Source organism: Callorhinchus milii, unplaced genomic scaffold, assembly GCF_018977255.1.
Source record: "Callorhinchus milii isolate IMCB2004 unplaced genomic scaffold, IMCB_Cmil_1.0 Scaffold70, whole genome shotgun sequence".
NCBI lineage: Eukaryota > Metazoa > Chordata > Chondrichthyes > Chimaeriformes > Callorhinchidae > Callorhinchus > Callorhinchus milii.
In genome coordinates, this window is record NW_024704811.1 from 125,536 (window position 1) to 153,519 (window position 27,984).

General features: G+C 50.9%; 1 protein-coding gene across 7 annotated transcripts; it reads right to left on the reverse strand.

Annotated features, from left to right (window-relative positions):
* Positions 1–415: 415 nt before the first annotated feature.
* Positions 416–27,958, reverse strand: LOC103183635 (heat shock factor protein 1). 7 transcript variants are annotated; one of them, XM_042345639.1, is made up of 14 exons: positions 27,667–27,958; positions 17,993–18,101; positions 16,179–16,306; positions 15,878–16,002; positions 14,754–14,829; positions 10,314–10,375; positions 9,704–9,800; positions 9,114–9,250; positions 8,362–8,592; positions 6,700–6,786; positions 3,147–3,252; positions 2,162–2,227; positions 1,446–1,513; positions 416–726 (listed from the first exon to the last, which is right to left on the reverse strand). In XM_042345639.1, exons 1-14 carry the CDS (start codon positions 27,760–27,762, stop codon positions 573–575), a joined length of 1,542 nt encoding a protein of 513 aa, XP_042201573.1. In that variant the 5' UTR covers positions 27,763–27,958; the 3' UTR covers positions 416–572. The 7 variants fall into 7 exon arrangements, with proteins under 7 accessions (XP_042201573.1, XP_042201572.1, XP_042201571.1 ...); XM_042345638.1 differs by having other exon boundaries at positions 8,362–8,589; positions 16,170–16,306; positions 27,667–27,953; XM_042345637.1 differs by having other exon boundaries at positions 16,170–16,306; positions 27,667–27,951.
* Positions 27,959–27,984: the final 26 nt, after the last annotated feature.

Genomic DNA, 27,984 nt, shown 5'->3' on the forward strand with positions numbered 1-27,984 from the left:
AAGCAGCTCACGCTACCAAGAGACAAACACACGCACACGGGACCCTTCCCTCCCGGGGAGGGACACATTAGTAGAGGGGGGGAGGGGGGGGGGGGGGGGAGAGAACCACAACAATGGACGGATGAGGACAGGACCATTGTAAGCACTCTTATCACTTTTAAAAGTATATAAAAAAAAACCTTTTAAACACACATTTCAATGTCGTACCCCTAGTTTACCGAGACCTGCCTGGAGTTTATCGCCTTGCCCCCACCACCGCACCCCATCCCATCTCCACGCCTTGAGGGGAGGACTTGTGGGACGGGGGGGGGCGGGCAGGGGGCAGGGGGGAACATGCTCCCTGGCCTGGCACTGCCCACCCACCACCCCCTGCCCCCCCCGCTCCCAGAATGTATTTGTCATCTAGAAACACAAACATGTTAAAAATGAAATATTTAATACATGGCGCTCGCTCTCCTGTCTCGCTGTTCGTGTGTGCCAGCCAAAGCCAGGCTGTGAGCAGGGCGAGGGCATGGTAGGGGGGAGGGCTGGGAGGCATGGGGTGAGGGGGTGGTGGTGGGGGGGGTGAGGAGTTAGGACGTGGGGGATTCTTTGCTCTGTGACAGGTCAGCGCTGGACAGCAGTGACAGGGGGTCATCCACCGCGGCCTCAGCGTTCAGCTCCTCCGCCATCGGGAAGTAGGAAGAGTCTCCGAGCTCGAACAGGACAGGAGCACAGCTGGTTTGTCTGGGCGGCAGAGGAGAGGAGAGGAGAGGGAGTGAGGACAGCTGCATGGTGTGGTATGTTCAGTCAGCTTTACAGAGTGCAGGGAGAGCAGCGTGATCACGTGTGCGTGAGTGTATGTATTCACAGTGAGTGTGCGCGTGTGTGTGTGCATTCAGTACGTGTCTGCGTGTATGTGTACTCACAGTGAACGTGTCCCAAGTTCAAGATCCTGGTCCTCACCCTAAAAGCCCTCTACACCCTTGCTCCCCCCCCCCCCGCCCACCCACCTCTGCGACCTCCTAACCCCCAACCAACCTGCCCACTCCCTCCGCTCAGCGGGTTTGGACCTGCTTCGCCTACCCCCGCCTCGCCCGCCCCACCATTGGCGGGCGGGGCTTCTGTCACTCTGCTCCCACCCTCTGGAACCCCATCTCACAGTCCCTCCGCCTCGCCACCTCCCTTGGCTCCTTCAAGACCCATCTCAAGACCCTCTTCTTCGACCGTGTTTTCAATCACCCTGCTTCCCCCCCCCCCCACCCACCCATCCTGATCCCCAGCTCGGGTCCGAAACACCGACTGTCCAGCGGCTTGGGACGTCTTCCTGATGTGAAAGGCGCTATACAAATGTAATTTTGTTGTGTGTGGGTGTATACAAAATGAGTGTGTATATTCAGTGAATGAGTGTGTGTGTATACACAGGACCAGGTTATAGTGCAGGAGCCTCTGTGAGGACAGGTTACCTGTAGCGTAAGTGTTTGCTGTCCCCCTCCGTGGACTTCTGTTCCTGGGATCCCATCAGATCCTGGATCTGTGGAGGAGCCACAAGGTTAAAGATGAGGATAGGATTTTGCAGGTGAACACAGCAGCAACTTGCATTTATATAGCGCCTTTCACGTTAGGAGGACGTCCCGAGGCGCGCTTCACAGAATATGCTGTAAAGTGAATTGACCGTATATTTGTGGGCGAAACGCGGCAGTCAATTGCGCACAGCAGCGTCCCACAAACAGTTGTGGATTGAAAATGACCAATTTATTATTGTTTTTGGTTTTGGAGGGATTATTATTAGGCTCTGTGTGGAGTAAGGAAACTTGCCCAAGGTTTCGCCCTCTGCCTGGAATCGAACCCAGGTGTCTCACTTGCAAGGGGAGTCCTCTAACCACTGAGCTACAGAACTCCACAGTCCTGACAAAGGGCTTGAACCCACAACCTTCTGACTCAGAGGCGAGAGAGAGAGAGAGAGAGAGAGAGAGCTATCGCTAAGCCAGGCTGACACATATGAACAAAGTTGTGCAAAACTACCAGTCTACACTGTGGGCGACTCTCTCTCTCTCTCCCTCATGCCCTCCTTACTCCTCTGGCAGAGCTGGTCCCCAGAGCAGGTACAGATCCCTCCCTTGTACACGGAGATGTACTCAGTGGCGCTCAGTCAGAGCTCTGCTCATTCCCACCCACTTACTGCTGCGAGGTTACTCTCCACATCTGGCAGGTTCAGGTCAACAGGCGACAGGGAAGGGCTGAACAGCTGTGGAGACAGAATAAGGATGAGAGTCATGACGGAGCAGAGGACAGAGTTGGGGTGGGGCGGGGTGACAGAGTTGGTGTGGTAAAGAGAGGAAGCTTTGGTTGACAGTCGGGAGATGGCTGGGGTGGGGTGGGTTGGCGTGGGTGGGGTGGGAGGGGGGGGGGGGCGGGAGAAGAGGGATGGTAATAATAATAATCCTTGTATTTGACATTGCACCTTATCACATCGTTGAGTCGTCTCGAAGTGTGGATTATTGGCTGCGTATTTTTTTGTGTGCGAGCGAAACACAGCAGCCAGTTTGCACACAGCAACGCTCCACAAACAGCTATCAAGTGAGTGATCACATTTTTTAAAATATATTAGTTGCGGGATTGTTGGCCAGGACACCGGGGGGAGTGGGGGGGGGGAAGAGAGGAACTCCCTTCTCTTTTTTGCAAAATCTCTGGCCTCGGAAATGGCACTGATCACCGTGTGCTAATGCCGTCCCAACAATCAGAATCGTAATAATGCTATTAAGAATAATCCTTGCACTTGATGTGGCGCCTTATCACGTCATTGAGACGTCTCAACGCTCTTCGCAGAATATACTGTGAAGTGTGGTGACGGTGTATTTTGTGGGCAAATCAGGTCACTGGCCGCTGCCAGCACACAGCCTTTCCCTGATGCCCAGTATGCACGTGCACACTAATTACACACACACCCTACACACACTAACTACACATAGACACACACTAACTACACAGACACACACTAACTACACACACAATAACTACCCAAGACACACGCTAACTACACACACACTCAAACTACACACGCACTCAACCTACACACACGCACACTCACCACACACTAACTATACACGCACTCACTACACACACACACTAACTACACACACATAACTACACATACACACACTCACGTCTAACAGCGTGCTCGAGTCCACACTGAAGGTCTGGCCTGACAGGAGGCTCTGTAGGTTGTCCAGGCTGGAGTCTATCCTGTCCAGGTGATCGTAGATATCTGATCTGCAACCGAGAAAGGAAATGAAGCTGATTTTTATCCTCTTCAAAAAAGACAGCAAAAACTTTACGGCTTTAAGAACCTTAAACCTGTGATCAAACCAAAAGCAATTTCACTGCAGGAAGAGAATAACAGATGAATTTTGATGACTTTTAAAAAAAAATGTATTACGCACTGCCTTTTGCCTGGTCAGGGCGCCCCACATCATTCATCAATCCATCAACACCCTGTAGTCTCTGGCTCTGATTTCCCAGCCTCTCTCTAAACTCACTCCACCACCTACCTTGGCACTCAATTCTACCTTGGCGTTCAGTGGAGTCTTGTAGCTCAGTGGTTAGAGCATTCGCCTCGCAAGCGAGAGGACCTGGGTTTGATTCCCAGGCGGTGGCGAAACCTTAGGTTAAGTTTCCTTACTCCAGGACTGGTGTGATGGGGAGTAGGGAGTTTAGTATGTGTGACAGGGAGCCAGGGGAACTTGGCAAGGATTGGTGTGATGGGGGTATGGAGTTTAGTATGTGTGACAGGGAGCCAGTGGAGCCTGGCGAGAGCTGTTGTGATGGGGACTTTGCTGTGATGTCAGTGATGAGTAGTACAAGGTGGAGAGAGATACAATGCAAAATGACATTTGTATAGCGCCTTTCAAGGTGCTGGACAATGGATTTGGACCCGATCAGGAGGATCAAGGACGGTGGAGGGCAGTGGCAGGAGGATGGCCAAAACCGTGGTCAAAGAGGAGGGTCTTGAGGCGTGTCTTGAAGGAGGCAAGGGGAAGGGGCAAGGCGAAGGGGCTGTGGGATGGAGGTCCAAAGGGTGGGGGCAGAGAGGCTGAAGGCTTGGGGGAGGGGGCGCGGGGGGACAGGGGATGTTGAGGAGGCCGGAGCCCACTGAGTGGAGGGAGCGGACAGATTGATATTGGGTTAGCAGGTCACAGAGGTAGGAAGGGACAAGGCCTCGGAGGGCTTTGAAGGTGAGGACGAGGACAATGACAAAGAGCGGGTCGTGGCGCAGATGTTCCGGACTGGCTTAGAGAGGTGGAGTGGGCATCCATGAATGGTGATGCTGCCAGCGCCTGAGGTGTGGAGGCGCTGAACGGGAGCCAATCTGGAGGGCCTCGGTCTTGTTGACGTTCAAACTGTAGAAAGTTAGCTCTCATCCAGAGATCTGATCCAGGGTAGTACAATGATAGAGAGGGACACACGCGTGCAACCCACATGGTTTGCATATTTCGCTCATAAAATACAGTCACTCCACCTATAATATGAAGCGTTTGAGACATCACAATGACGTAAAAAGCACTATATGCAAGGATTCTTATTGATTCTTATTATTATATCTACAGTAAGTGGGTATCAGGTTTTGTCCACACAGAACATGGTAATTGAGAATGTGAAAATAAACCCAGAACTGCACTCAGACCCACCAAGAAAGGAGAACAGGCTCAGGGGTGTGTGTACCTTGGAGATGTCCACGATACCGACACAAACAGCTGCCGGGATGGCCGACACGGCCACCACAACAACAACTTGCATTTACATAGCGCGCTTCAAGCAGGGCAGCGTCTCGGAGCGCTTAGCAGTGGCGGAGGGCGACGCCTAGCTGGAGTGGGGGGTGGGGGGCGAGTGGGAAGAGGGAGGAAGATCTTCAGGTGTGACCTAAAAGAGGGGAAGGAAGGGTTGAAGCGGAGAGATGGGTGGGGGGGGGAGGGGAAGAGAGTTCCAAAGCTTTGGGAGGTAATGGATGAAAGCACGGCCGCCGATGGTGGAGCGGAGGGGACGAGGGACGAGCAGGAGGTAGGTCGGAGCCAGCTGAGCGGAGGCAGAGGGTAGTGGAGCGGGGAGAAAGGTAGGGAGAGGATCTTGAAATTGATTCTGTTTTGTGATACAGAACTACAGTGGACAGATGGTAACCGTTGCGACACAATGCTATGTGATTGGGTGCTAGAGAAAGGCAAGTTTGTTTTTCTGAGGGTAAGAAAGCGAACAGAAGCCATGACGTGCCAGTGGTGATGTTTATGGCGTCGGCCTGGCTCGGGTAGTCGCCTCTTTCAAGGAACGTCTCACAACGTACCATTCCCCTCCCAGGGCTCCCAACGCCATCTCAGGTGCTGATCCAGCACTATTATTATTATTATTATTATTATGAAACGCTTCCAGACATCCTACTGATGTGAAAGGCGCTATATACATGTCAATTGCATTAATAATAATAATCCTTCCATTTGATACAGAGCCTTATCAGGTCTTCGAGACATCTCACGGCACTTCACAGAATATACTGTAAAGTGAATTGACTATTTTTAGGGCAAAACGCAGTAGCCAATTGCGCACAGCAGTGTCCCACAAACAGTCGTGGATTGCGAACGTTTTTTTTGAGAGATTACCACCACTGGAAAGCGATCTGCCAATCGACTAACAACCAGGTTCCGACTTACTGACTAAGGTTTTGCCCCACCCAGGAATCAAACCCGGGTCCTCTCGCTTGTCAGGTTAACTCGCTACCCACTATGCTTTGGGACTCCACTTTATTTAGGGGATTGTTGGCCAGGGGAAACCCTCTTCTCTTTTTGAATAGCCCCCACGGGAGCCTTGTAGTATATTCTGTGAAGCTCTTTGAGAAGTCTCAATGATGTGAAAGGCGCTATATCAAATGCAAGGATTATTATTATAATAGTCATCAGAAATGGCATCCCTGGCTGATATTCTCTGCCAGCCCCCTCTACCCTACCCCGTACTCATGCTAGATCCAGCGCCTCCCTCTCCCCATGGGCTTGGCACTAATACACCGGTTATAAACCACACGACAGAAGCAAAAGGCACGGGGTTTATAAACAGCAGTAAGGCACACAACAAATCTGCTTGTCCCACTGATAGTACGTCACTGTGTTGTACAGTCATTACGTTAGGCAAGAATGGAGTCCCGTGGCATAGTGGCTCGCTAGCGAGAGGACCAGAGTTTGAATACTGGGCGGGGCGAAACCTTAGGCAGGTTTCCTTACCCCACATACCTCTGTTTACCTAGCAGTGACCAGGAATCCAGTTGTTAATCGAACTGGTGGATTGCTTTCTGGGGTAATAATCCCTCCCCCCCCCCATATATGTTGTCACTAATTCCACGACTGTTTGTGGGACACTACCTTACGCAATTGGCTGCTGAATATAGTCAATCCACTTTACAGTATATTCTGTGAAGCGCTTTGTGACATCTCAAAGTCATGATAAGGCCCTATAACAAATGAAAGGCTTATTATTAAAAATTACTCTGAAGCTCTTTGTGACGATGACATATGAGGTGCTATTAAATCCCTGATGAGTTATCTCTGCCTTGGTTGTGTTTTTGGAGAGGGGAGGGAATAGACTCCTGAGAGAGGGAGAGACAGAGACAGAGAGAAAAAAAAGAGGGAGAGAGACACGTTGGGTACATCACAGAGACAGCAGTGTAAGAGTAATGCTAACCCTGGCAGTGCTCTGGTGTGAGCAGAGGAAGAGGAAAGACTGTGGAAAACACAATTGCCCTCCGACGTCATCTGGGCTTGAATCAAACTGAAAGATACAAAGAAAAGGTCACACTGCACTGTGACAATCGCAGCCCGATCACACTGTCCATCACACTCCCAGCCAGGCTTCACAGCACAGCAGAGCACAGCCTGGAGGCTGAGACAAAGACTTTTGTTTGAAAATAGGAAGGACATATTGGCCCTGATTCACCGGGATTATACCAGAACTTCGTTTTTGTTCATCCAGGTGTCTGACACATGTGAAAGCCCATCACCGTGCTTAAGAGTATCTAAACCAAGCTGAGATTTCTACGCATCTCACCTACACATGGAAATCCCAGAGATAGATTGTTGGAATGGAAATGCGCACTCCTAAAGGGTTGAATTATGAGGACCTGTTGCATAAATCTGACTTGTATTCCCTTGAGTTTTGAAGGTTGAGGTGTGATCTGATTGAGGTTTTTTTAAAATAATAAAGGGATTTGATGGGATAGAGACAGAGAAGCTATTTCCTCTGGTGGGTGGGAAATCCACAACAAGGGGCCATTTAGGAATGAAATCAGGAAGCACTCTTTGACCCAAAGGCCAGTGGAAATCTGGAACTCTCTCCCCCAAAAGGCTGTGGATGCTGGATCCATTCACATTGTCAAGACTGAGGTGGATAGATGTTTGTAAGGTCAGGGTATCAAGGTATACGGGGGCAAAGGACACATAATTGGTACAGATCAGTCATGATCTAATAGAATGGCGGAATAGGCTTGAGGGGCTCAATGTAAGGGATGAAGGTGTGAGCGCCTGGTGTGACGAGACAGAGATTATATATTTATCAGATCGCTGTTTAAGACATGGAGGGCAGTGCTGACCACAGGCAAATGATGGTGTTGTGAGCGGGGGGGTGGTTGAGTGCGTGCCTGTGGGGGTGAATCCCGCGACTATTTGAAAAGAAAAGGGAGTTTCTCCCTCCCGGAGGTCTTGACTGACCACCGTAGAATCTTACAGCACAGAAGGAGGCCATTCAATCCTTCCTGCCGGTGCCGGCTCTTTGAAAAAACTAGTCCCACTCCCCCGTAAGTCCTGCATATTTTTCCTTTTTAAACACCTGTCAAATTCCCTTTTGATAGCTATTGCCGAACCTGCTTCCACACCCCTTTTCAGGCAGTGCATTCCAGATGGTAACAACTCTCTGGGTAAAAAAAATTCTCGTCTCCCCACTGGCTCTTTTGCTGATTCTCAAGGTTATCATCACTTGTCCAGCCAGGCCGGGCCGGGCTGTGCTGTCATCAGCAGTGAGTGCCATGGAATACTGTGGACCCGCCTGGCTCAGGAACCGGACGAGAGACCATCACAGAGGATGGGCTCGATTCTGATCATCTGTTGCCAAACAGGTCACCTTGGAGACTCCGCTTAACACCGCAAGGAGGACAGAGAAGTGAAGAGATGGTATGAAAGCAAAAGATGGGAGGGCGAGAGTAAGAGGGGAGTGTGTGAGAGAGGAAAAGAGAGAAATTCCAGGATACATCTAGATGTACCTATAGATGTGTTACATCTAGATGGAGTATAGACATTTTTCTCAGCACTGGCTGGAGGAACGGCTGGGCTCTAAGGCAGAAAACATACGTACTGGTCAATGCTCCCTGGTACGTACTTGTCCAGACAGGCCACGCTGAGACACCGCTCCTCAGGCTGGGGCAAGGCGGAGCTCGGCTCGTTGGACTCCAGGATGGAGTCGATGAAGGTGGAGGGAGAGAGGGGCGAGTCAGCGAGGGGCACCGGGGGGCTTGCCTCCTCCACCCGCGGGCTGCTGGGGGGGCTCGGGCTCTCCTCCTTAATCTGTACCCTAGGACTCGACCTGCTGCGGGGAGAGAGAGAGTTAAAGTCAGTTAAACACAGGCGTCAGCTCTGTGTCCCTATCACACCCCACCCTCACCCGGCTTCACTGGCTCCCCATCCCCCAGAGGATCGAGTTCAAAATCCTCATAATTACTCTTCCCTACCTCTGTGACCTGCTAATTCCATACTGCTCTCTCTGGCCTGCTCCACGTCCCCCCCACGCCCATCCTGCCCCACCATTGGCGGTTGGGCCTTCAGCCCTTCTGCCCCCAACCTTTGGAACTCCATAACACAGTCCCTTCGCCTCCCCCCTCCCTTGCTTACTTCAAGGTCCGCCTCAAGATCCCCCTCTTCGACTGCGCCTTCGGTCACCCTCCTACACCCCACCCCTGATCCCAACCCCCAGCTCGAGTCCACAGTCCAGTGCCTTGGGATATCTCTAAACATGAAAGGCGCTGTACAAATGTAGTTTGCTGCTGTTGTTGTATGCGCCCCCCTTCCGCACCCCACCCTCCCACCCCACTCCCCGCAGAGTGCAGTCACCTCTCTTCCTTGATGCTGGACGGTGACACAGACGGGCTGCTCTGACGCAGGTCTGTAATGTCTGAGATGATGGGACCCGAGGATATGGAGCTGGCTGGGGAATAGCAGTTGTTGCCTGGGAAATTTGCAGCCGTCGCCTGGGGAGAGACGGAGCGGAGGGAGAGTGAGAGGGAGAGAGAGAGAAAAAATAAATAAGAAACTGGTCACTTCAATCCACGACTGCTTGTGGGCCACCGCTGTGCGCGACAGGCCGCCGGGTTACGTCCACAAGATACAGTCACTCCGCTTTACTGTATATCCTGCGAAGCGCTGTGAGACGTCTCGACGACACGATAAGGCGCCTTATCAGACGCAAGGATTATTATCACACGGCGCCTTATCAGGTCGTCGAGACGTCTCGAAGCACTTCGCAGCCTATACAGTAAATATATATTTGTCTTGCATATCTTGCGGGCAACACACGGCAGCCAACCGGCTCACGGCAGCGTCCCACAAGCGGTCGAGTGACCAAATTATTATCCGAAACTCAGTGAGCAAGCACACAAAATCGCATACACTCACAGACCCCTCCCCACCCCCGGAATACCCACCGTCAGTGCCGATGATCCCTGCAGAGGTTCCAATGAGTACTGACGATTGTACTTGGGTATGGAATGTGCTGAGCTGCTGTCATTCAACATGAGCGGGCTGCCAGAGGCAAACACAGATAGTCATCATCATAATAATAATAATAATAATCCTTCCAGTTGATACAGCGCCTGATCGCTTCGTTGAGACGTCTCAAAGCGCTTCACAGAATATGTTGTGAAGTGGATTGACTGTGGAACGTGGCAGGCAATTGAGTGAACATTTTTTTTTGGGGTGGGAGGAGGGTGGGGGATTGTTACCCCCGGAAAGCGAACTGCTAATCAACTAACAACCGGGTTCCTACTTACTGCTGCTTGGTAAACAGAGGCGCGCGGAGTAAGGAAACTATCTGACACAGCACCGATACCACCAAAATGTCTCAAAGCGCTTGACTGGAACTTGCTGTGAAGTGTAGTGATTTACACAAATACAACGTTCACAACCCTGGCCTTGGGGGGAGGTGGGGGTCGGGGGGGGCGCACGGGATCAGGATCTTCTCGTCATCGCTCAGTGGGAGCCTCAGGGAGTGTGCGAGCAGTAGGCGGGCAGTCACATCGCTAGACACACACTTACATTTTCCTCTTCACCCCGATGATACGGTTTGTCTGCACGAGGGAAATCAGGAACTGGATCAGCTGAAACAAAACACACCTCGACTAAGTACAGTCAGCGCTGGGACAGAACTACCCAGAGTCCGGCCCTCGCCCTCTCACACCCAAATCACCAACACGCCCCGAGCATCTCCCCAACAAAATCAACCCACCTCCCACCAGCCCGAACAGCAACGCAAAGCAGCAAAACGTCACAGCACAGAGACAGATAGTCTGGCCAATTGAACCTGCGCCACAGGAACACAGGAAGAGGCCATTCAGCCCCTCGAGCCTGTTCCACCATTCTGCACGATCATGGCTGATCTGTAACTCAACTCCAATTACCCGCCCTTGCTCCGTATCCCTCGATACCCTGACCTGACAAATATCTATCCACATCAGACTTGAACCATCTGGTCTAAGCCCACTCTCCCTCTCATCCGCCCTCCACGCAGTCTGCACTACTCCTTAGACTGATTCGAAGCCAGTTCCCGCTGTAATAAGGTTCATTATTTTTTCGTGTCACACTGCATTTGTTCTGTGTATCCCCCCCCCCCACCCACCCCACACCACCACAAGTCCCTGCCATCAAATACAATACATTAATTAGTGCCTTTCACATCAGGGACGTCTCAAAGTGCTTCACATAGCTGAGCGGGGGCCTGAGAGCAGGAGGGTGTGGCCACAGGAGCAGAAGCGATAGGTCTTAAGGCTTTGAAGGTGGGGAAGAGGGCACAAGGCAGACTGCGTGAGAATAAGTGTAGGGTAGCAAAGGAAGTATAGACACCAGAAAATCCTTGCATTCGATATCGCGCCTTTCACAGGGGAGGTTGGTTGTCTGATGGTGGGCCGGGAGGAGAAGCAGCCTAGCGCTTGCTGGGCGGAGGGACGACACTCCCTCACCCCGCCCGCCAGGAACCCGATAAGCAACCTCACCCCTACAAACAGGAGGCCAGTGTATACATGGAATACATTGTGTGCAGAGAGGCTGGTTAAACAGGGGCTTTTTCCCCTGTGTTTCGTGGTGACAGGATGCAAGAGGGGAAATCCGGGAACACCATTTGGTTGGGGAATGGGCGACAACGACGACTTGCATTTACACAGCAGGGTAAGCGTCTCACGAGCGCTTGAGTGACAGAGCGCGACGTCGAGCGGTGACCGTAGACCGTGGGCACGATCGAAGAGGAGGGTCTTCAGGCCCGACCTGAAGATGGGGAAGGAGGGGGCAATGCGGAGGGATTGAGGAAGAATGTTCCAGAGTTTCTGGGCGTAAGTGGCCGAAAAGAACGGGCAGTCCCAGTCTCAGGATTATTAGCAGAAGCTTAGGAGGAATCTTGTCACGCTCAGAGAAAAGGACTGGAGTGCGTACGTACTTCATTCCTACAAGTGGTTACTGTGGCCGGACAGACAGAATCATTCAGCAGGGAAACTGGATAAATACCAAGAGCAGTAGTCATTGAGATGTCAGGAAAGAGCTGGAAATGGGATTAATATAGGGGTGATTTAGCTGTGGCACACACACACGCACACACACACGATGGGCTTAAGGGCTTCTTCCTGTGCCACCCCCACCTTGCTGACCCCCCCCCTCCCCCTCCCCACTGCCCCGTTTCGATGGAAGTGACCCACCACCCTCGCTGGGAGGACAAAATTCTCAACTTTTTTTTTGGGGGGGGGGGGGGGGGGGGGGGTCAGCCGAGTGTCTGACGCGTGTGGAAACCCATTACTGCGGACCCGCCTGGCTCAGGAACCGGAATGGAGACCGCCAGAGGGCTGGCTCGATCCCGACGTTCCCGTTGCCAAACACGTCACCTTGGAGCCGGTTCAGCTCCAAGGAGACCCCGCTAATCCCCCACCGACACACCGCCCCCCCCCCCCTCGCCCCCCACCCCGCCCGCCCCCCCACCGAGGATAGTAAAAATGCACAAATACACACAGACTTCCACCGCACCCACTCACTCGGGACGTACCTACTCCACTCCCCCTTCCTGTCTAGCACTATTCCTCCCCACTCCCAATACCCTCCCCCCAAAAAAGAGATAGACTAAGAGGCCGAAACTGCTCTACAAACCCTTAGCTCAGCTGAGGTCACAGGGCAGCCACCTTGGGAATGGAAGACTCCAGCCAGGAAGTGCCAATAAACAGCACAGTCTAAAAATTAGAAATTGCAAACATTAAGTGAATAAAGTGCCAACTAGCAGACTGCCGGGGGGGTGGTGGGGGGTGCAGAGGACACCCCCTCACAGCACCCAATTCAGCCCTTTTATACAAATCATTCCCAACAAATCTCGGGGTGTGGGGGTGTGGGGGGGGGAAGCTGGGTTTTTCCTCTCTCCTCATGATTTCTCTCCCCCCACCCCGATTCAAAACTCACGTCTCAGCCGTGGTCACAATTTTTGCTCTTAATATTTAAGGCGACGCAGAAGTGTGAGAGATCCTCCAATCCAGGGCTAAATTTGCAGAATTATTATTTATTATCGTTTGCAGAACTGCAGAAAATCCGCTTTCACATTAACCCTGGATAAAAGAACCTTTTATAATTCTGCACAACCCTAAATAATAACCCTTGCATTTGATACAGCTCCTTTGCACGACATTGCGGTGTCTCAAAGCACTTCACAGGCTACACCAACGTGGTCCAACAAGAGCTGCAGACCCCCCCCCCCCCCCACCCACCCCGGGGAATAAGCAGTGGGGGCCTGAGCCGGCTTGTGATCAGCAAAGCCAATGCCACTTCCTGCAGCAGCTACTAACAGAACCCAAACACAGAGCTTCTGTTAAACACAGACATCTATTAGAGGGGGAGCAGGGGAGGTGATGGGGGGGAAACACAGGGGGGGGAAAAAAAAAAGTATTTTCATCAAAATGACTTAAAAACCTTACCAGACCATGTTGAATTTGTAAAGTTTAGTGTCCCAATCACTCGGTGATCTCATGCCCCATGAATTCAGCTGAGTGACCTCTCCACCATCTTACGCCAATGCAGCATGTATCCTCACCTCACCCCCCCACCCCCACCAGCAAACTCTCTCCCCCCGCACAAACCGGGTCCTCTCGCTTGCAAGGCGAGCACTCTAACCACTAGGCTACAGGACTCCACAGACAAGAAAAGAGGATGAAAATAAGCTAGCCAGACTTGAAAGAGGAAAAAAAAAAGGAATTGAATAGGAAAAAGTATTGGAGGAAATTGATTAAATAAAAAGAAACAGAGAGGGAGAGAAAGAATTAAGAAAGAAGAAAAGAAGAAGGAAGGAAAAAAACACAAAGATGGCTGGCTTTCTTTCCATCGCCCGGGTCATCGGGAATCAGCTTCGACACCGGGGAAAGTATCACCTTATACCGGTCACTCTATCACTGCACAAACTTTAATTATCATTCAGGGTGTGAGACCCACATGAACCACCAGACCTCACCACTAACACTCACATAGCAGGTCTGTGGGGGCTTACACACCCCCCCTCCCCCCCCATCCCACATACAATCACCAACTCCCCAACACACAACCACAGCCCTCTCCCCCCCACAATCACACAAGCCTGATATCCACACTAACTGAGGCCATTGTGGATATGAAACTGTAAAACAGTGCGGATATAATAATAATAATAATCCTTGCATTTGATATAGTCCCAAAGAGACGTCTCAAAGCGCTTCACAGGATATGCTGTAAAGTCTAGTGACGGTGTGTGTATTTTGTGGGCGAAATATCGGGTTGTGCAGGGTGTTCACAAAGTCCTGTTACCCTACCTGTGTTTTTTTTCCTACAATGAATTTATTTTCTGTTGCAGATGAGGCGAGTGTAACAATGTCTGACACCAGTAACTTCCTCCTCACTGACTCCATCCATGTTACTGTGGAAATGATGGTGCTCGCACACACACCCCGATCCTCTGGACGTCTAAATACAGTTAAATCACTTGTACTGAATACAATTAAGTACTTCTAAATACAAGAATCGTCATTCTTCCTTCCACACGTTACAGTTGTTGCAGAAAACAAACGTGGGGGATAACAGGACTTTGTGAACACCCTGTACAATGTGAACCAATAGCTGCTTCCACAGAAATATCACTGGTCGCACATTGTGCAGTTGTCCTGCCTCGCTCAGCTCTCCCCCGCAATGTTTCTCTATCTCAGTTTGTATCTCTCTCTCTCTCTCTCTCTGACGCTGGGCTGGACCTAGTTCAGATCTCTCTCCCTCTGCCTCCCGCTGTTTCAGAAACATTCCCCGGTTAGGTGCGGCACCTCGGCCCGGACCGGAGCTGCGAATGTGTGGTTACGTGGCGTGCGGATACTCAGTGCTCTGTTGGATGCGCGAGGAGATAACCGGGAAAGGCTTGATGGGCCGAATGGCCTCTGGTCTGCTGTCATTTCTGGGATTGTGATCGGCGGGGAGGTGAGGAGGAGCCAGCGAGTGCCGTACCTTACTGACCACTTTCTGCTGCTGCGTGTGCTTCTGCCTCAGGCTGGCCACCTCGCGCCACAGCGCCTCGTTTTCGCTGTCAAACACAGACCAGAAGACGTCAGCTGCAACAATGCTTCCACTTCATACGCACATTTACGCACACCGTGCAGCGCGGACGCAGGACATTTGGCCCAGCCGGTCCGCGCCGGTGTTAATACTCCACCCGAGTCTCCCAATTCTCCACTCACTCCTTTATTCTCCCCAACACTCTTCTATTCCTGTAGCGTAGTGGTTAGCGCACTTGCCTTGCGAGCAATTCCCAGGCGGGGCAAAACCTTGGGCAAATTTCCTTACTCCACACAACGATTTTTAGTCGATTGGCGGATCACTGGACGGGGATGGGGGGGGCGTAACAATCCCTCCAAAAAAAAAAATTAATACTTTGGGTCACTCAATCCGAACTGTTTGTGGGACTCTGCTGTGCGCAATTGGCTGCCACGTTTCACCCGCAATGCAGTCAATTCACTTTGCAGTATATTCTGTGACGTGCTTTGAGACATCTTACCAATGCGATAAGGTGGTATATCAAAAGCATGGATTATTTTTATTATTATTCCCCTCTTGCTCATGTGAAGGTCCAGCTTCCTCTTAAATGCGTCTACACCATCTGATTCAAACACCACTTCAGGCTGCGAGTTCCACAATCTCACTACCCTCTGCGTTAAGTAGTTCTTCCTAAATTCGCCAATCAACTAATAATCGGCTTCCTGCTTACTGCGAGGTAAACACAGAGGCGTGTGGAGTGAGGAAACTTGCCTAAGGTTTTGCCCCGCCTGGAAATCAAACCCAGGTCCTCTCACTTGCAAGGCGAGTGCTCTAACCACTACACTACAGGACTCCACATGTTAAACCATCGGCCTGGTCACGAGGACATTAATATCCCACGACACTACTGTAAAAGAGATTTCCCTTCAACGCCCTCCTCACACACACGCACACACACCAACAACAATTTGTATTTATATAACAGCCGTCACTCAGAGCGCTTGACAGTGATGGGAGCATGACTCCAAGACGGGGGGAGTGTAAGACACATACCAATGTTCCCTTAAATATATACACTCATCTCCCAAGGGACTTACTGTTTCATAGTCATAAGCTTAGAGTCCAGATTCTCCTGCTTGCCTTTCATGAGTTGCACATCGGTTAGAATTTTACCCACATCATCCGTCCGCACCTTTATCTCTTCCGGCTTCACAGCTGACACCTGCACGAGAAACACAGAGGAACCTGTGACACACACAAATACACAAACACACAGACAGAAATTTGCACTTATCATGTTGGGAGAGCGTCTCAACGACACACACACACACACACACACACAAGCACGGCGCGAGAGCGAGAATTGGTATGAAAGGCTGGTTGACTTACACTTGTTACCTTTCTCTTGATGTTCTCCAGCAGCTGGTCCTGGCCACGGAGGAAGTAGGGATGCTGGAACTCGGTGTCGTCCTTCTCTGGCTTGACCAGCCCTCCCTGCTCAATGTTCACCACCTTACGGAATCCATCTGCAGACCGGAAAAAACAACCACAAATGACATTTACACAGCACCTATCATGTCGGGAGGATGTCCCAAGGTGCTGGACAGTGAAAGGTTTACGTTCGAGCTGGGGGTTGGGATAAGGAGGGGTGGAAGGCAATGGATGGGGGTGGAAATGTGGCTGAAGGTACACTCAAAGGGGAAGGTTTTGAGACAGGTCTTGAAGGAAGCAAGGGAGGGGGCGACACGCAGGGATTCGGGGATCCCTGGCCCTCAAGGCCGGTCTCAAGACCTTTCTCTTTGACGGTGCCTTCAGCTCCCCTCTCGACTCTCTACCCCCTCCTCGCTCCCTCCCTTTCCTCCCCTCATCCTGACCATTTGCCCCCTGCTCGGGTCCCGACCCAACTGTCCAGCGCCTTGGGACGTCCTCCCGACGTGAAAGGCGCTCTATAAATGAAATCTTGTTGTTGTTGGAGTTCTAGAGGGCGGGGGGCAGAAAAGTTGAAGGCCCGAATGTCAGAGGTAGGGAGGAGCACAATCGTGGAGGGGTATAAAAATGAGGACGAGGACATAAACATAAACAAGATCTGGCAGCACACCCAATGGCTCACCCAGAACAGAGCTAAAACATCCACTCCAGAATTCCCACATACACACATCCATACTCTCCCCAGATCAAGGTTTCCCCCCCCCCCCCCCCCCCCACCCGCTCTAAAGCACCTGTGGATTGAGTGTGATGCAAGGGGCAGATTAAATACAATAATAATAATCCTTGCATTTGATATAGCGTCTTATCACCTTGTTGAGACGTCTCAAAGCGTTTCACAGAATATACTGTAAAGTCGATTGACTTGTTTACTTTGTGGGCGAAACGGGGCATCCAACTGCTCACAGCAGTGCAGACCAGAGCACGCTGAGCGAAGGGGAGCAGCCGTGCCAGGAAATTTTGAAGAGGATGGGTGGGGCAAGACCGCGGAGGCTATTTAAAGGTAGACAGGAATGGGCAGGAGTGTAATCGGGTGTGATGCAACGATGCAGGTGCAGACATGACTGTGGACTGAGACTGCAATGTCAGCTGAAGAGTAGAGAAGGCAGGCTGATAGAATGATAATGGCTTCCTAGCACATACTGAGCTAAGACTACAGGGTGTCCGCAAAGTCCTGTACCCCCCTGCTACAAAACAATGATATGAGACTACTGAGGAGTTGAAACAAGCCGCCAGGGATGCTTTACTGTACTTCTAAATACAGTTATCAGCATTTTTCCACATGTTTCAGTTGCTGGTCGGTGCACTGTAAGGGGGGGGGGGAGGGGGTGGTGGAGAGGGAGGTAACAGGACTTTGTGGACACCGAAGTACTCTAATCAGAATTGAAAATAAAATCACCTCAGGACACTCATCAGGTTTCCAGGTTAATGAGCAAGATCCTGGAACACAACACCCACTTGTTGGGTATGAAATAATAATAATAATAATAATCTTTACATTTGAATATAGTGCATTATCACGTCTTCTAGACGTCTCAAAGAATATACTGTGTATTTTGTGGGCGAAACGCAGCAGCCAATTGCGCACAGCAGCGTCCCACAAACAGCCGTGGAGTAAGTGACCAAATGATTATTGGGAGGGAAGCAAAACTGGAACCCCCACAGCGCCTGGTACCTCACTCACTTCAGAGAGCACCAGCTGTACATCCCCCTCTGCTGTCACTTACACATGTTGAGTTGCCGCACAAAGCTGGCCATATTATTGTGCTTGAAGTATTTTGGAAGCACTTCTTTTGCAAAACGTCCTTGGTCAAAGACATGGAAACTGTTGCCGCTCTGTGGAGGATAAGAGGAGAGATAGTGAGTGAGGGAGAAGGAGAGAGATCAAAGTCACCTTGACGTTGACCTAACAACAGCAGCTTGTATTTATATAGCGCCCTTGATGTGATGTAGTGTCTCGGAGCACTCCACAGCGTCAGAGTTTGATGCCGAGCCAGAAAGAGGGGGGGGGAGGTGACCATAGGCACGGCCGACGAGGAAGGCCACCAGATACGATCTTAAGACGGGGCAAAGAGAGGGCAAGGCAGGGAGATTACGGAAGAGTTCTGGGGTGTAGTGGCTGAATAGCACAGCTGCAAATGGTGGAGCGGAAGGAACGAGGGACGTGCAGGATACGGGAGCTGGCTGGAAATGCTCAGGACACCCACACAGATATGCAATGAGCAGGACCTAGAGTACTGTGTTGTAACAAACTTGTGTTGTTGTGCAATTCGTGATAGCAGGACTGCCTGTATGTTTTAGCAGAGTCTGCAACCCAAGCTGAGATTTCCATATATCCCACCTACACATGGAAATTCCAGAGATACAGATTGTTGGAATGGAATGCACTCTCTCTCCCTGGAAGGACCTAATTCCGGAAAGTATTTGGCGCAGGTTGGCAAGAGCCAAGGCTTGGGGATCCCAGAGTCTGCGGTGGGGTAACTGCTGGAGTCTAACCAGCTAAAACCGCATAGGTTGTTTGGCAAGCTTTCCTGCTGCTTGTAAAGCTAGGACCACCCTATATCCGTTAGGGCTTCGGTTTGCAGGGTTAACAGGAGCTGAGTGGAAGGATTCCCTGCCCCAAGTAACTTAGCAGAGCCAGACAGGGTGAATATCAGTTAAAGCTGGCTTTTGAGGATCATCCCGTCTACTGCTGAATGGGAATGTGGAAGTGCGATTAACCTCTCAGAAATCTTATGTCACGGAAACAGTAGGTTGACATTTACACAGCACCTTTCGCTTCAAAAAATATCTCAATTTTTTTTTAGAACGAGATGCAACGAAGAGAATGTTTAGATAGGGAAACATGGCAGCGAATGTGGACCTGCGATGTACGTCCACACAAACAAAATACTGCTGCCGGATGATATGAATTTTGGCATGAATTTAGATGAGGCAGGACATAATCCTTACACGTTTGTTATACAGTAGTCCCTTATCACATGGGGGGGGGGGGGGGCAGTGTAACCTGGCTCCAAGGTGACGTGCTTGGCAATGGGATGCTGGAATCAAGTCAACCCTCTCTGGCAGTCTCCGTTGCCCAGTTCCTGAGCAGGGTCTGAGTTGCCAACCCGGCTTACAATTCCCGAGCTGCTAACTATTCTATAGCCAGTCTGGCTCATTGGCAGGTCTTGAAGGGACAGACCAATCACCGGGAACAAGGATTCCGCCCGCTCAGCTTCCGTTAACCCTGCAAGTTTGTAAGGTGTTCCTAACTCATCAAGCAGTGGGAAGCTTGCCAGAGACAGTGCAGCGCTCTGGGGAGTCCTCCTGACGTGAAAGGTGCTTCACAAATGTAATGTTGTTGTTGTTCTCAACGTAAAGCTATGCAATTTTCGCTGGTGAAACTGTGGCGGCCACCCTAACAGTCCCCAAGACTTGACTCTTACTCCAGAATTCGGTAAGCAGGGTGTGTCAGGGAGAGGGTGCGCTTTCTATTCCAGACACAGGGAAAGTTCTGTGTGGGACTCTCAATCTGGTTTGGATGGTCTGAAGCACGGTGATGGGTTTCCGCGCGTGTTTGACAAAAAGATTGGATATCGCAGCTTATCGCGTCGTCAAGACATCTCAAAGCGCTTCACAGTGGAAAGTAAGTTAACTGTGTATTTCTGTGGGTGAAAAAATGTCCCATAGATAGCGGTGAAGGGAACGACCAACTTTATCGGAGGGATTGTTGGCCAAGGTCACCGGTAGAGAGAAACTCCCTTCTCTTTTCCTGACAGTGCAGGTTCCAGAATTGCGCCGAGCATCAGTGCAGACTGTGAACTGGGGGTGAAATCCACGTCCTCCTGAACCCCCAAGCAGAGAGCGTGAGTGTGAGCGACTGAGCCAGGCTGGTTTGGGGCCTTAAAAGAGATCACAGGCTGTGCAGAGATTACCAGACACCTTTAAAGGAAGGCTTAATATTGTCAGTTCAGTGTGCCGGGGCTGTGTTTCTGCCCACTTGTACCAGTTTACAAACAAACGCTCCCGTACAATTCACGGTGGCTCAATGCACCCGCAAACGCTCCCAGCGGCCGGCAATAAGCACCTGGCATAAGCCATCCCCGGACTGAGCCCGCCACCTCACTGCTGAGAAACGCAGCCGGATTTGCATCTCTCAATTGCCTTGAAAGCTCCCGAGGGAACAGTTTCTCACTTCACTCCTCCTCGCACTTCACGCCCATCTGCTGGGGCCACCGGTTGCTGGTGCTTTTCCACCCCCTCCACATCCATCCCACAATTGGCACGCCCTCACCCCACCCCTCCACAAAGATCGTTCTACAAAACGCCATCTTCCTTTCACTCTCTCTGCCGCTGCTTTCACAACCTTCTTAAAAAAAAACAACTCTCTTCCGACTGTGCTTTTGGCCAACCAAGTGATCGTCGTTATTTTCCATCCCCGAGTCCCGCCCGATTCACTGCCTCTTCCATCTCTTTCAAGGTGCGTCTCAAGACCTTCTACGTTGGCGGTGCTTTCGGCTATCTTTTCCCCTCCCATCCCACTTGACTCGCACCCCCAACTCGGGGGCCAAGCCAGGACTGTCAAGCCTCTCGGAACGTCTTCCTGCATGTTTGTCCTGCCTGTACAAATGTAAATTTGTGTTGTATCTCACGTGTACGAGGCTGGAGTGTCTGAACAGGGGTGGGGGACTGGCACACAATATAATTATAACACTTGGATTTGATGTAGCGCCTTATCACATCATTGAGACGTCTCAAAGCGCTGCACGGAATAGACTGTAAAGCGAACCGACTGTACGTTTTGTGGGCGAAAGACGGCAGCTAATTGCGCACGGTAGTATCCCACAAAGAGTCATGGATTGCGTAGCCAAATCATTATTGTTCAAGAGTACAGGAGCTGAAACTAAATATTATTGCAGCAGAAACTGTCCTCACTGCAGACAGAACAGAATAACAGGTCCAGTTCACATTCATTCCTGTTCTCCACGTTAAACGCTCACACCCAAAACAATAACAGAATCCTTGCTTCCCTACACCCATCCGAGAGAACACTTTCTCTCTCACCGCTGCAACTTGTTCCAGTTGCGTCTAACATAAGCTACCTTCCTGAAACTCTGCACGCCTGTGACCCTGGCACGGACAGCAAGCAACGAGTTACACCACCAGTTTGTCTAACTTCGCCTTTAGCTCCTTTTGATTATCGAGGAGGTTGGGAAGACACCCGCGACGCAGCGAAAGCTGAGTTTCTGACTCAAACGGCAAGCTCAGGCTTTAGGAAATTTCCACTGTGCGAAAGGAGGGGCACACTGCTCGCAGCTCTATTAATAAAAGCCTGGCTCGATCGCTCGCTCGCTCAGTCACTTACAGCTCTGGGTCAAAAGGTGCTGGGTTTAAGCCTTAACGGCAAAAATTTGAGCTGAAAATCCAGGCTGTCAATCAATGCAGTACTTGGGTGGGTGGGGGGGGGGGGGGGGGAGTCTTTGGCCAAGGTAATGAGACATTACACCAAGATCTTGTCGGCCTGTATGTGAAATAGATGTTAAAAGATCTTGCAATACTAAAGGACAAGAGAAGGGAGTTTCTCCCAGTGTCTTGGCCAACAATCCTCCAGTAAGTCATTCATTTCATGGCTATTTGTAGGACTCTTCTGTGTGCAAATTAGCTGCCATGTCTGTCTACAAAATACCGTTGCTGCACTTGATAGTAATTCAATTTGGTCACTCAGTCCATGGCTATTTCTGGGACGCTGCTGTGTGCAATTGGCTGCCTCGTTTCACCCACAAAATATACAGTCAACTCACTTTACAATGTATTCTGCAAAGCGCTTTGAGACACCTCGGAGATGTGATGAGGGGCTATATCAAATGCAAGGATTATTATATTATTATAATTCCCTTTGAAGTGCTTTGAGAAACGCCTCGACTTTAAATCCAATGTAAGGATCATTAATCCGACGCTCCTTTAGCAGCAGAATAAAGCCAGCCGGCCTGCAGCACTATTATAACACTGCCCAGCTGTCGGTGACAGACACATAGCGAGAGGGCTTCCTTTATTTATAATGAGCTGCACCACTTGGAGCTCAGGGTACAAACAGCAGAAATCCCAGTCAAGGAAAACCAATGCACGTGCTGACACCGGGGGGGTGTGGGAGGGAGGTCTCATGCACTTTTGAGATGTTTTGACGTGATGGAAGTACAATATCAAATGAAAGGATTATCAACGGCTAACCTTGCTTGAGGTCATGCTTTAGTAATAATAATCCTTGCATTGATATAGTGCCTTATCACGTTTTCGAGACCTCTCAAAGCGCTTCACAGAATATACTGTGAAGTGATTTGACTGTGCATTTTGTGGGCGAAACGCGGCAGTCGATTGTGCTCAGCAGCGTCCCCGCAAACAGTGGTGGATTGTGTGACCAGTTTAAATTTTTTTTAAAAAGGGATTATTACCCCCGGAAAAGCGATCCACCGATCGACTAACAACCAGCTTCCTACTTACTGCTAGGTAAACAGAGGCGTGTGGAGTAAGGAAACTCGTCTAATGTTTTGTCCTGTGCGGGAATCAAACCCAGGTCCTCTCGCTTGCGAGGTGACTGCTCTAACCAGTGAGCTACAGGACTCCACAGGACTTTCAGTACCTCTACCCCTTCCGCTGTCATCTCCATGGACTGCACAAAACACTTCCATCAAATAGGACATCGTTTTAAAGCTCAGTATGAACGCCTACACTTCCAGGGGTGGGGTGGAGGCCTGATGGATGAAACTGTCTGCTGGTTCAAGTGGATGTTAAAAGATCCGCTGACACAATTGAAAAAAAAAAGCCCTGGCCAACAATCCTCCAGATAAATTGGTCATTCACTTTGTCTGGAGGCTGTGTGTGGAACCTTGGCTTTTGCAATTGGCTGCAGTGTGCAAACAGTCTCTACACTATTCAGCAGTTACTGTGAAGATCTTCCGACCCACAAGCTGTGAAAGTTCTCTTCGCTCAGGGTCAACCAGTGATGAGATCCTAGTGTGACTCTGACCAGTATTCTGTCCGCAGTGCCCCGAGATGCTGCCCTGCGTGAAGGGCGTTTTATAAAGTTGTTGTTAATTCCTGCAAGGAAGCCAAGTGGCCCTGAGCACCACTACGGAAAGCCTCCTTCAACTACACCAAAAACACTTATCGTAAACAGCTCGGGTCTGAAATGCTGTACTCTGTCCAGCGCCTTGCGACGTCCTCGTGACGTGAAAGGTGCTATACAAATGTAATCTTGTTGTTGTTGTAATGCAGCTCAGCTGCTACTCGTGGTGTTGTCAGACTATCAGTGTCAGACTGGTTCAACTGGTAGCACTCTCACTATCACCCACCTACATCAGGACATAGTCTAGGCGGAGACTCCAGTGCAATGCCTGGGGTGTGCTGCGTTGTTGGAGGCACCATCCTTTGGATTATATGTTAAACTGAGGTCCTGTCTGCCTGTTCAGGCGGACGTTAAAGATCCTGGGCAATATGCAAAAAAGAGAAGGGTGTCCCGGCCGCTAATGTCCCAGATAAAATTGGTCATTCAGTGCGTTGGCTGTTTCTAGGACACTGCTGTGCACAAAGTGAATTCCAGGTTAGTCTTAAAAATACAGTCATAACACTTTACAGTAGTATCTTGTGAAGGGCTTTGAGATATTCTCCTGAGGTAGCAGCACAGTATTAACTGCAAGGATTGTTATTCTTGACCCCAGCTCAAATAGACTGCAGCCAACAATTTGTACATAACTCAGTCATGAAGTGAACAATCAGTCTCTGGAGGATTGTTGTCCCGGACACTGGCTGAAATTCCCTTCTCTTTTCCAATCACATCACCAGGATCTTTAACGTCCACCTGAACAGGCAAAGCAGCGCTCCCCCCGCAACTAAACTGGAGTGTCAGCCTAGACTGTGAGCTCAAAAATCACAATGTGGTGCTTGAACCCTTACCCCCACCGACCGTAGTAGTAGATATGACACGTGCCAAGAGTCTAAGGGAATAATCCAGACGGGGTACTCTCGCTGACATTCACGCACTGCTGAAACGTCACTTGTGGTTTGGCAGCATCAAACCCCATCAGATGAAACACGGGCAGCACTATCCGTCCTTCGGGACTCTCTCAAACAAAAATAAACTTTGTCCAGAACTAAACACATATGTTAATACCGTGATTTAATTGAGAGATCCTGCATCTCGCCTCCACCACACCTCAGCATTTGCTTCTATCCGGCCTTGTGGAGTTGGCCAGCAACATATAGCTCAAACGTTCCTGAAGTAAACTCCAGTTACACATGCCGGGCAGTACAGGGGCAGTATACTAACTTGTGTCTATCCCTCCTTGTACTTGAGGCAGTGTCTGTAACATTGGACTGGTCTCAACGTGTTTCACTTGGAAATACTGTCAGGTTTAATCACTCTATTTGTAGGCAAATATGACAGTCAATTTGAATGACTAATTTTATTTGGCCAGGACCGTTGGCCAGGACGCCAGGAGAAACTCTCCTCTCTTTTCCAATAGTTACAGGATCTTTCATGTCCACCTGAACAGGCAGACTCCACTTATAGTTTAATTCACCTTTCCGTAAAATATTTCAAAAGTTCTTAATAATAATAATAATCCTCGCATTTGATATAGCGCTTTTCACGTCGGGAGGACGTCCCAAAGCGCTTCACAGAACACACTGTAAAGTGAATTGATTGTATAATTGTGGGCGAACGCAGCAGCCAATTGCGCACAGCAATGTCCCACAGACGGTCGTAGACTGAAAATGACCAATTTATTATTGTTTTGGGTTTTGGAGGGATTATTATTAGGCTCTGTGTGGAGTAAGGAAACTTGCCCAAGGTTTCGCCCTCTGCCTGGAATTGAACTCAGGTCTCTCACTTGCAAAGCGAGTGCTCTAACCACTGAGCTACAGGACTCCACGATATTAACAAGTGAGCAGGAGGGAGGGGGAGAGAAAAGGATATTGTCCAAAGGTACGATTGAAGAGATACGATTTCAGGAGGTGACTGAAGACGGTGGAAAGGTTAGTGATATTGAAATATTTTGGAAAACAAATGAAGAGAAATCACAGCTCAATAACTCAGTTAAACCAAGAACGAAAATTCAATTACTGGTCTCAGAGAATCAAAATAGAAAAATACAACCGATAGATTTATCATACATATTTTTTTAAAAAAAGTTGCCTGGGGAATAATAATAATAACTGGGGAATGGGGTTAAAGCAAACAGCTGCACTCCCACAGCAAAGGCTCGATAAATCCCTTCTGTTCCCTGGTTTCCAGGACCAACACAGAGACTGAACTGAGTTCAGTTTACGGCACGAATCCTATTCTGTCGTAATCTTTCAGCTGCAGTGGGATTTATCCTTAAAACAAAAATAATGAAATCGAAAGAGAAACCGTTGCGAACATCCTTTTTCTACCTGAAATGTACAGTCACGATACTTTACAATATATTCTGCGAAGTGCTTTCTGTGATCTCCTAACCCCCAACCAACCAGTCCGCCCCCTCCGCTCAGCGGGCTATAGCCTGCTTCACGTCCCCCCTCTTGCCCGCCCCATCATTGGCCCCATCATGGGGCCTTCAGACCACAGTCCCTCCGCCTCTCCCCGTCTCTGGCTTCCTTCAAGACCCATCTCGAGACTCTCCTGTTCGACCGTGCCTTCGATCACCCTCCCCGCCCTCCACCCCAACAGATCCCAACCACTAGCTCGGGTACGAATCCCTGACTGTCCAGTGCCTTGGGATGTCCTCCTGACGTGAAAGACGCTGCACAAATGCAATTTGTTGCTGTCCCGACGACACGATACAATACAAAATTACATTCGTACAGCGCCTTTCACATAGCCAGTTATGGGTCAGAGTTGGGAAGGAGAAAGATTGCGGAGGGCCTTGAAGGCAAGGACGAGGATTCTGAGCTCGATTCTCTGGGGGATGGGGAGCCAGTGGAGCCGGGCGAGTGTGGGGCGGATAAGGCACTTGATATAGTGCCTTATCACGTCTTCGAGACGACTCCAAGCGGCTTCACAGAATGTACTGTAGAGTGAAGTGACCGAATATTCTGTGGGCGGAACGCAGCAGCCAATTGCGCGCAGCAGCGTCCCCGCAAACAGTCGTGGATTGAAGTGACCAAATGATTACCTATTTTGAAGGGATCAGTAACCCCGGAGAAGAGATCCACCCATCGAACTAACAACCGGCTTCCTACTTACTCCTTGGTAAACAAAGGCGTGTGGAGTAAGGAAACTTGCCCAACATTTCGCCCAGCCGGGAATTTGGACCCGGGTCTCTCGCTTGCGAGTGCTCTAACCCCTGAGCTGCAGGACTTAGTAAGTTAGTAAGTAAAAAAAAAACACCAAAAATTGGTCATTTTCAATCTACGACTGTCCGTGGGGCGTCGCTGTGCGCAATCGGCCGCCGCGTTCGCCCACAAACGTACAGTCAATGCACTCGACAGCGTGTTCCGCGAAGCGCTTTGGGACGTCCTCTCCCGACGTGAAAAGCGCTATATCAGACGCGAGGATTATTATTATTATTATGATGATTATTATTATTAAGTTGCAGAGGTACGTTTGCAGCCCACATTCGACAACAAAAAAAAACAACTTGCGCTTACACACGGTGCCCTTCACGCAGGTTAGAGTATCGGAGCGCTTAACAGAGCCCGACACCGAGCTGGAGGGAGGGAGGTGACTGACGGCCGTTATTATGCATCCCACGCGCCCCGAGATGTAAAATATAATACGTTAGAGAATAAAAGCCTGGATAACTCTTCCAAAGGGCCGGCACCGGCACCGGCACCACGGGCCGAATGGCCTCCTTCCGTGCTGCACTCCACCAAGGGCCGCGCAACACTGACCACAACGAAATAACCCACCGCGTCTTCGACGGAGCCCGTGGTCACGAACACCCCCCCCACCCACCCCCCCGCCCCGCCCCGCCCGCCGCCCCCCGACTCGACGCCTGTCCCCGCCGCAACGCGCTCCGGCCGCACCCCAACTAACGCACGTTAAAACGTTAAGCGTCTCGAGCGCAGGGGCAATAATAAAGCGCAAGTCCCCCCCCCCACCCCCCACCACCACCCCCACCGCCGGCAACTCGCCCCCTCTTCCCATTCTCTCCCACACACCCCACCCCCACCGCCGCCGCCCAAACTCACACGCACACTCACACGGGTGGGGGGGGTGGGGGCGAGTCGTCTCGCGTCGTCTGCCCCACAAAAACGGTCACTACACCGGGGGGAGCCGCGCCTCGGGAGGGGGAGGGGGAGGGAGCGAGAGAGAGAGAGAGAGAGGGTGTGTGTGTGGGTGTGTGTGGGGGGGGGGGGGGGGGTTGGCAGGTCAGGTCAGGGTCAGGCGCCCTACCCTGGGCGGGGGGGCCGGATCCGGCCCGGGGGCCGCTCGGGTACTCACCGCGCTCCAGCAGATCAGCTCGTTCGTGTCCGGGTCCTCGATCAGCGTCCACAGTTTGGTGAGGAAGGCGGGAACGTTCCCGCCGTGAGGGTCCATCGGGAGACCGAGAGAGAGAGAGGGAGAGAGAGACCGAGGCCCGGGGGAGGGGCCCAGGCCCAGGCCCCGGGACTACAGTCAGGCCCGAGCCGAGCCCCGGGGCCTAGAGTCGGACTGAGGCCCCGGGGATTGGAGTCGAGGCCCCGGAGCCGAGGCGACTGTGAGGCCCGAACCCAGGCCCAGGGGGTCGGGGGGGGTCGGGGGTAGAGTGAGGCCGAAGCC

Coding starts and splice junctions, on each gene's coding strand:
- LOC103183635 (XM_042345637.1), bottom strand. CDS start 27,762: ATGGACCCTCACGGCGGGAACGTTCCCGCCTTCCTCACCAAACTGTGG. Junction 9,251..9,703: donor AGGGATCATCGGCACTGACG/GTGGGTATTCCG, acceptor GTCTCTCCCCAG/GCGACGGCTGCAAATTTCCC. Junction 1,514..2,161: donor TGGAGAGTAACCTCGCAGCA/GTAAGTGGGTGG, acceptor GCTCCTCCACAG/ATCCAGGATCTGATGGGATC.